Source organism: Clinocottus analis, unplaced genomic scaffold, assembly GCF_023055335.1.
Source record: "Clinocottus analis isolate CAN_PGR_092001 unplaced genomic scaffold, fCliAna1.0.p SCAF_7, whole genome shotgun sequence".
Lineage (NCBI taxonomy): Eukaryota > Metazoa > Chordata > Actinopteri > Perciformes > Cottidae > Clinocottus > Clinocottus analis.
In genome coordinates this window covers 4751066-4759302 of record NW_027176229.1, presented here as the reverse complement: position 1 = coordinate 4759302, position 8237 = coordinate 4751066, and the positions used below count along the sequence as shown (strand labels likewise).

Here is an 8237-nt window from a genome sequence, read left to right as displayed (position 1 = left end):
ACTGTCACGTTAATCATTTCCGTTCAACGCTTGCGCTCAGTCCCGTTGTAGGAATATACTCTCGCGATAAACCCCCGCGGGATTTGCGCGTTCGGCGCATGCGCATGTCGCTCCACCTCCCTCTGCAATGCCTCAGAATGAATAGGAGGTCGTAATATTAATAAAAACGAGAAGAATAAAACCGTCTTCTGAAGTGTTTTATTCGTCCTGGATCATCTGCGCCACGTTAACCGCGACAAGACACGGAATGGAGGAAAAGTAGGCGTTAAAAAACGATGTATTTCTTAGTCAAGTAGCAAGCTAACCAGCTAGCTAGGTGACGTCACCAGCAGGCAGCAGCACCAGTATTGTTGCAAAATGTACTTTCTCTACACAATCATCGCGTCTTTAGTTGCTTTTTTCATCTTGAAATGGATGAAAAAAAGGAGGCATTGCACCGATGTGAAAAGACTTGATGGCAAAACAGTTCTTATTACAGGTAAATAAAAATAAATAAAAACACGTCTTGTTATTGCAGCAAATACAATATTTGTAGATTTTACCCAGTGGTGGAAAGTAACTTTAAGTATGTATTCAAGTACTGTACTTAAGGGCGGTTGTAAGGTTATTTTACTACGAAATATAGTCAACACATAATAATTTATTATTACAAGATAAGCGGGAATAAGTTGTGAATACATTCATTTATCAATCATTGTAATTCTAAAATGGGCCATTCTGCATAATAGATACTTCTACTTCCGGTACTTTGAGTATGTTCAGATGCTGATACTCGTTGAAGATGGTAGTACCACCGATTGTACTGTACACATGAAGAACAGCTCGGTTTAAAAAAGTCACCTCTCCTATCAGCACTTGCACAACACATGGCGAATTTCCTCTTTTTGTCTATTTGTTTTTGCAGGTGGAAACTCTGGCATTGGCAAGGAGTCGGCCGTTGCCTTGGCAATGAGAGGCGCCCGCGTCATCGTCGCGTGCAGGGACCCCGACAAGGCTGAGAAGGCCGTGAGGGAGATCAAGTTCAAGAGCCGCAGCCTTGACGTCCTTCACATGGAGCTGGATCTCGCCAACCTACGCTCTGTGCGGGAGTTCTGCGAGAGCTTCCTCCAGAGAGAGAAGAGGCTGGACATCCTGATCAACAATGCAGGTGAGGGCGTCAAACACGTGGAAGTCTCCCGGTACCTTAAAAACAATATCACCAAAGACGGAGAGATGAGGAAATGTGTTCCTCTGAAGAGGAAGCCAAGAAGTTTGATTGGAAAGATGATGGAGTTCATTAAGATTTGTGGAGTGTCTAAACTGTTCAGATTGTGCAGCAACGTCAGCTAAAAGCCAAACGTTTCTGTTTTTCTTCACCTCCTTGCTCCACCTCTTTCTCCTCCCTCTGTGGCGCTTCCTCAGGCATGCCCGGTGTCCTCGACTGGACGGACGACGACTTTAGCATGTGTTTTGGCGTCAACCACCTGGGCCACTTCCTCCTCACCAATCTGCTTCTGCCTCGCCTGAAGGACTGCGGCCCCAGCCGCGTGGTCACCCTCACGTGCTCCAGCTACAAATACCAGAAACTGGACTTCCAGGACCTGAACTACAACCTGCTGCCCTTCTTCACCTACTGCCGCAGCAAGCTGGCCAACATCTACTTCAGTCAGGAAGTGGCCCGCATCACGGAGGGGAAAGGAGTGACCTCCTATGCCGTGCACCCTGGTGAGAGACGCTGCTCTGTGTGCTGCACCGGCACCCGACTTGGGTTGCATGTCCACCTCATTTGCTTAGAAGACAATACAATACAGGTTACTGTGAAAGAGCATTTTATGTGACAAAATGGGATGAATTCTTTATTTTCTGAAAGAACTTTATGTTCAGAAATGATCGAGTAAAACTCTTACTTGTCGTTTCAAATGGAGGTCTGTTTTCAGATGAGTGCTGTGTCAGCAGATTTACAGTCTATTTATATATTTTCCTATTATATTTAGTTATTTTAGATCAACATCATTTTTATTTGAAGTGATATAATTTGGGTTTGTGTAACAACAGACATTTTTGTACCGTTTACACTGATGTATCTCTCTCTAGGACAGTGTGTGTGCTCGTGTCAGGCCTTTGTGGTCAACAGTGATCAGTGATCAGCAGTGCTTCTTTACGACAATATTTACAGTTTTCATTATTATTATATCGTACCTTGAAACGTTTCACTATGTATTATCAAGACTGGCCACAAGCGGACATCCATATCTGATTATTTAAGTTTTTTCTCAATTTGATTTATCACAACACATCCTTCAGTCAAGACCTAAAATGACCCAGCTAAAAGACTTGAATCCTGTCGCCCAAACCTGAACATGCAGCGTGAGTGTTCATCACACTATTGACGTATGAACATGTTCTTCACGTCTCCCATGTGTCGCTCCAGGTTTCGTGCAAAGCGGTTGGACGCGCCACTACTCCGTCCTGTTCCGCATGCTGCTCCAGGTCATCATGTGGATGTTCTTTGTGCCGTGTGAGGTCGGGGCTCAGACCGTCATCTACTGCGCCGTATCAGACGAAGCTGCCAAACACAACGGCGGTTACTTCGCCGACTGCCGAGCAGCGACTCTGCGTCCTTTCGCCAGAGACGCTGGTGTGGCCAAAAAACTCTGGGAGGCCAGTGAGAGACTGGTGAAACTGGCCTGATGGTGGGAAGTGGTGGGAGGAAAGCAGATTCTTAGAGTTTTTCACTGTCATGTACTTTTTTTTAAATGTTTGTTGTCTTCGTTCACATTTCTGTTGTGTACAATGCAGATGTAAATATTAGTTTTATGTGCTTGTGTAATTTAAGAGGAAATGTTTTTGCACACGATAAAAGAATGATGAGTTCATGTTGAAGCCCTTGGTGACGGCATTGATGCTGAATGAGGCCACACCCACAACGCCACGCTCTGCTTTACAACAGATAGCATCAGCTACACGAGGCCGAGCGGCGTTTCCATGAATGCAGATACTTCACGACTGAGTTTGATCCATCGGAAGAATGAGGTCAACCTCTTAAGTCACTGATAATAAGAAAGCTTTAAAGCTGTTTTCTTTACTTGATGGCAGGAAGTTTATTTGAGATGCCTGCTGTTGTATTGTTTGATTATTTTTCTCTGTTTTTTTTTTATTCCATCCATCTTCTCATAAACACTAAGAGCCACCAAGAAGAGGAGAAGGGAGGAAGACGTTTTATTAACCAAACATGTAATTAATTTTGGGAGAAAATAATCGACAATGAAAATATTCATTTGTTGAAGCAATATTGTAAAGTGTATTTTCAACAACTTTACTGATAAAATAAAGAACTTTGTTGTTTACACATGTGTTGACTTGCTGATTATTTCCTAAAACATGTCAAACTAATTCATTAAATGTTGTATTTTAAATTACTTCTGTTGTCAGAAAGTGTTACAATGTCAATGCATGTTATGATGTTTATTATTTCACTTTTAAATAAGTATGTTTATTTAAAAGTTAAATCATTTGATAATAGAAACCATAATAAACAGCACCATCTGCTGGTAATGAAATGAAATGTCAGCTGTTATTTATTTAAAAAGATTGAAAGTGAAACTTAAAGCTGATTTCTACGTTGCTGAACGGAGCAGAAAGCCGCCATTACAGGGTGAAGTATCTCTACTATAAACATACTATCAGAAGGACTGTAATCTGTATTTAAAGACACAGACTTAGTGAGTCTTGCTGAAGATTAATGAGAGAAAATGGCGGAGAAACTAGTTCTTGTTGAAAGTTTCCTGAACTGCCACGTTTGTTCAGAGACTTTCAGAGATCCTGTGTCTCTGAGCTGCAACCACAGCTTCTGTTCAAGCTGCCTGCAACAATTCTGGGAACAAGCTGGAAACAAAAACTGTCCCATTTGTAAAAGAAAATCCTCAAAAGAATTTCTACTTGTGAACTTTCCACTGAAGCAACTGGCTGACTTCTTTGCTGAGAGACAGAAATCTGGATCATCTGAGACGGAGAAAGGAGAGAAGAAGGTGGAGGTGGTGTGTAGTAAACATGGAGAAGAGACTAAACTGTTCTGTCAGGATGAAGAGAGAGTTGTGTGTCCTGTCTGTGAGTTTCATCTCCACCAGAGTCACAAGGTGGTTCCTATAGAAGAAGCAGTCAGTGACCTGAAGGAGCAGCTGAGATCTGACTTGGAGTCTCTGCAGGACAAGAGGGACAAACACAAACAAGTGGAGAAGACATACAATGAAGTGATGCAACACTCCAAGAAGCAGCTGCTGTCCACAGAGAGGCAGATCAGAGCAGAGTTCAACAAGCTGCACCAGTTCCTGAAAGAGGAAGAGGAGTCCAGACTGGCAGCTCTGAGGGAGGAAGAGGAGCAGAAGGGGAAGACTGTCAGCAGAGAGATGAAGAGGATTCAGGCGCAGATCTCCTCTCTGTCAGACAGCATCTCTGCTGTTGAAGAAGACCTGCAGAAACACAGCGTGTCCTTCCTCAGCAGCTATAAAGCCACTCAGACCAGAGCCAGAGTCCAGAGCTCACTGTCAGATCCACAGCTGCTCTCAGGAGCGCTGATAGATGAGGCCAAACACCTGGGCAACCTGTCCTTCAGAGTCTGGGAGAAGATGAAGGACCAGGTCCACTTCAGTCCTGTCATTCTGGACCCAAACACTGCAAACCCCTTTCTCCATCTGTCTGATGATCTGACCAGTGTGAGACATGGAGACACAAAGCAGCAGCTTCCTGACAATCCAGAGAGAAACACTATGTATGCCAGTGTTCATGGATCTGAGGGCTTCAGCTCAGGGAAACACAGCTGGGAGGTGGAGGTGGGAGACCATCCTGCCTGGAATGTAGGTTTGGTTAAAGACTCAGTTGACAGGAAGGGAAAGAGATTTGAGTCACCAGAATATGGAGTCTGGTGTTTAATTCATTGCAGTGGAAAATACACTAATGGAGTTGGTCAGACTGTCAGAGTGAAGAAGAGTCTCCAGAGGATCAGAGTCCAGCTGGACTATGACAGGGGGGAGGTGTCCTTCTACAACCCTGAAGACATGACTCACATCTACACTTACAGAGACACTTTCACTGAGAAACTCTTCCCATATTTCAGTATTGGAAATGCTGGTGATGCTAAAACTGCTGATATCAAAATGTGTGAAACTGATGTTTCTCTGTGATGTTCAGACATGTTTGTGTTTGTTTAGACTTCACTGTGTGTCAAGATCTCATTGATGTAATCAATACCATCAACAGTTATAACAGGAACAAATAGATGTGAAACTCAAACTGCATCACGTCATCAGATCATCAACTTTCACACAGAAACAAATGATTATTCAATAATCACTAAATCAGCATCTTGTGTTTCATCACAACTCAATCTCACATTTAGTGAATCCACTAAAGCAAATACTTTGTTTACAGTTGTGTTTCTTTCATGTAATGCAAAATGTTTTTCTTTATTTTTTATTGTTTTCATGCAATTTACTGGAAAACATGAAATATTGTTTTAATCTGCAGCATTAAGAAAATAAGTTTGAACTGGATGACATCATCTTCTAAAAGCTTTAAAGATAAAAGCTGTGAAGTTTTCTGGTGATCAGCTTCTTGTTTTATGATATATTTTAATCTTCTGATGATTTTTTTTTAGTTTAGGATTCCTTGTTTTATTTTGTTTGAAGAAATGTTTTAATTGTGTTTTATTTCAAGATCAACTTTATTCATTCTGAGGGAAATTGATGTTTAATAGTTTTAATACAAAGTGTGAAGAGTGTAAATATAAAGTCTAAGAATATAAAATACATACAATGTGAACAATTCATTCACAGATTAACAGTATGATCATAACAATATTAATGTGTTTTGATTCAGTTTGTAATTCTTTCAAAGCTTCTTCATCGTGTTTATCATGATTTCTGTAGTTTTTACATGATCAGTAACATAAACAAATATTCATGTGACAAATTACAAAGAATATAATTCATGAAAAACAATTATACAACCAGTTAAAAATAAAGACAATATTTAATCTTAAAGTGTTGAATCTAAAGATTGTTTTATCAAATCAACAAATTCCTGAAAATGAACAGTATTTTATTTACTGTTCATTTGTTTTATATTTGTAATATTTTGTTTTGAAGTTTTAGGAGCATTTTGTTTTTGTGCATTTCAGATAAATGTTTTTCAATAAAATATCCTGAAATCATCACTTTGACTGTATAAATACAGAGAACATTAAATAATCAAACATTTAGATATGACCAGCTGTACGCTTACACATCTGTATAATAACCATCTGTTGTTGTGCCTCAATACAAGTACAACTGTAGCATGATATTTGGAGATTAGCATCTTATTTGCATAATTAAAGCAGTTTGTATCCTAACATTGACATTAAAGAGAGCGTACAAGCCATAAAACATCTTTCAGAAACACCTCGAGAGAAAAGAGACCAGATGAAGAAACCCTTATGTCATTACAGGTCTATAGATGACATGTGAGGGGTGAGCGCCACTCAACTAAGGATTGAGACATCTTTGACAAGCACAACGTCTCCTTCAAACTCAAATCTACTCGTCGTTTGACCTCTGGTGATTTTCTGGATCCCAGTTTCCATGAAGCTCACACACTGGACATCAGGGTCTTCTCTAAAGAGACAGACACACGCGCTCTGCTCTCCAACACCACAGTGTCCATCAGAAACACACCTGCAGGCTTCATGAAGTCACAGCTGCAGAGCGTTCACACAACATGGACCCAACAGGAGTCAACGTGCTACTTGCAGCTCTGGCCAGCAGAGGGCCCTGGAGGTCTGTTCTTAGAAAGTGTCTCAGGTCTTTTACAGGCCCAACCTACTGTGGTGACCTCTGACCTTCAACGTGTTTCCACTTTCTCCTCATCGACAGTGCCGCTTGTCAGTGTGATGAGAAACAAGTTGAAAACCCACATCACAGCTACTTCACTGATGGAGTTGGTCAGACTGTCAGAGTGAAGAAGAGTCTCCAGAGGATCAGAGTCCAGCTGGACTATGACAGGGGGGAGGTGTCCTTCTACGACCCTGAAGACATGACTCCCATCTACACTCACAGAGACACTTTCACTGAGAAACTCTTCCCCTGTTTCAGTATTGGAAAGGCTGGTGATGCTAAAACTGCTGATATCAAAATGTGTGAAACTGATGTTTCTCTGTGATGGTCAGACATGTTTGTGTTTGTTTAGACTTCACTGTGTGTCAAGATCTCATTGATGTAATCAATACCATCAACAGTTATAACAGGAACAAATAGATGTGAAACTCAAACTGCATCACGTCATCAGATCATCAACTTTCACACAGAAACAAATGATTATTCAATAATCACTAAATCAGCATCTTGTGTTTCATCACAACTCAATCTCACATTTAGTGAATCCACTAAAGCAAATACTTTGTTTACAGTTGTGTTTCTTTCATGTAATGCAAAATGTTTTTCTTTATTTTTTATTGTTTTCATGCAATTTATTGTAAAACATGAAATATTGTTTTAATCTGCAGCATTAAGAAAATAAGTTTGAACTGGATGACATCATCTTCTAAAAGCTTTAAAGATAAAAGTTGTGAAGTTTTCTGGTGATCAGCTTCTTGTTTTATGATATATTTTAATCTTCTGATGATTTTTTTTAGTTTAGGATTCCTTGTTTTATTTTGTTTGAAGAAATGTTTTAATTGTGTTTTATTTCAAGATCAACTTTATTCATTCTGAGGGAAATTGATGTTTAATAGTTTTAATACAAAGTGTGAAGAGTGTAAATATAAAGTCTAAGAATATAAAATACATACAATGTGAACAATTCATTCACAGGTTAACAGTATGATCATAACAATATTAATGTGTTTTGATTCAGTTTGTAATTCTTTCAAAGCTTCTTCATCGTGTTTATCATGATTTCTGTAGTTTTTACATGATCAGTAACATAAACAAATATTCATGTGACAAATTACAAAGAATATAATTCATGAAAAACAATTATACAACCAGTTAAAAATAAAGACAATATTTAATCTTAAAGTGTTGAATCTAAAGATTGTTTTATCAAATCAACAAATTCCTGAAAATGAACAGTATTTTATTTACTGTTCATTTGTTTTATATTTGTAATATTTTGTTTTGAAGTTTTAGGAGCATTTTGTTTTTGTGCATTTCAGATAAATGTTTTTCAATAAAATATCCTGAAATCATCACTTTGACTGTATAAATACAGAGAACATTAAATAA

General features: G+C 39.3%; 2 protein-coding genes across 3 annotated transcripts; both read left to right on the top strand.

Moving 5' to 3' along the window:
* The first annotated feature begins 107 nt into the window (after nucleotides 1-107).
* Nucleotides 108-3326, top strand: si:dkey-174n20.1 (uncharacterized protein LOC796174 homolog). Of its 2 annotated transcripts, none has more exons than XM_068605005.1 (4): nucleotides 108-258; nucleotides 905-1147; nucleotides 1402-1704; nucleotides 2411-3326. In XM_068605005.1, exons 2-4 carry the CDS (start codon nucleotides 949-951, stop codon nucleotides 2668-2670), a joined length of 762 nt encoding a protein of 253 aa, XP_068461106.1. In that variant the 5' UTR covers nucleotides 108-258; nucleotides 905-948; the 3' UTR covers nucleotides 2671-3326. The 2 variants fall into 2 exon arrangements, with proteins under 2 accessions (XP_068461106.1, XP_068461105.1); XM_068605004.1 differs by having other exon boundaries at nucleotides 108-478.
* Nucleotides 3327-3706: 380 nt separating this feature from the next.
* Nucleotides 3707-5382, top strand: LOC137779262 (nuclear factor 7, brain-like). Its single transcript, XM_068566872.1, has one exon. The coding sequence runs from the start codon at nucleotides 3732-3734 to the stop codon at nucleotides 5157-5159; it is 1428 nt and encodes a 475-aa protein (XP_068422973.1). The 5' UTR covers nucleotides 3707-3731; the 3' UTR covers nucleotides 5160-5382.
* The last annotated feature ends 2855 nt before the right edge of the window (nucleotides 5383-8237 follow it).

Bases quoted from the DNA above. Each gene is read 5' to 3' on its own strand.
- si:dkey-174n20.1 (XM_068605004.1), top strand. From the start codon at position 358: ATGTACTTTCTCTACACAATCATCGCGTCTTTAGTTGCTTTTTTCATC. The intron at 479-904 runs GTAAATAAAAAT...TTGTTTTTGCAG, and splicing joins CAAAACAGTTCTTATTACAG to GTGGAAACTCTGGCATTGGC. The intron at 1,148-1,401 runs GTGAGGGCGTCA...GCGCTTCCTCAG, and splicing joins CATCCTGATCAACAATGCAG to GCATGCCCGGTGTCCTCGAC.
- LOC137779262 (XM_068566872.1), top strand. From the start codon at position 3,732: ATGGCGGAGAAACTAGTTCTTGTTGAAAGTTTCCTGAACTGCCACGTT.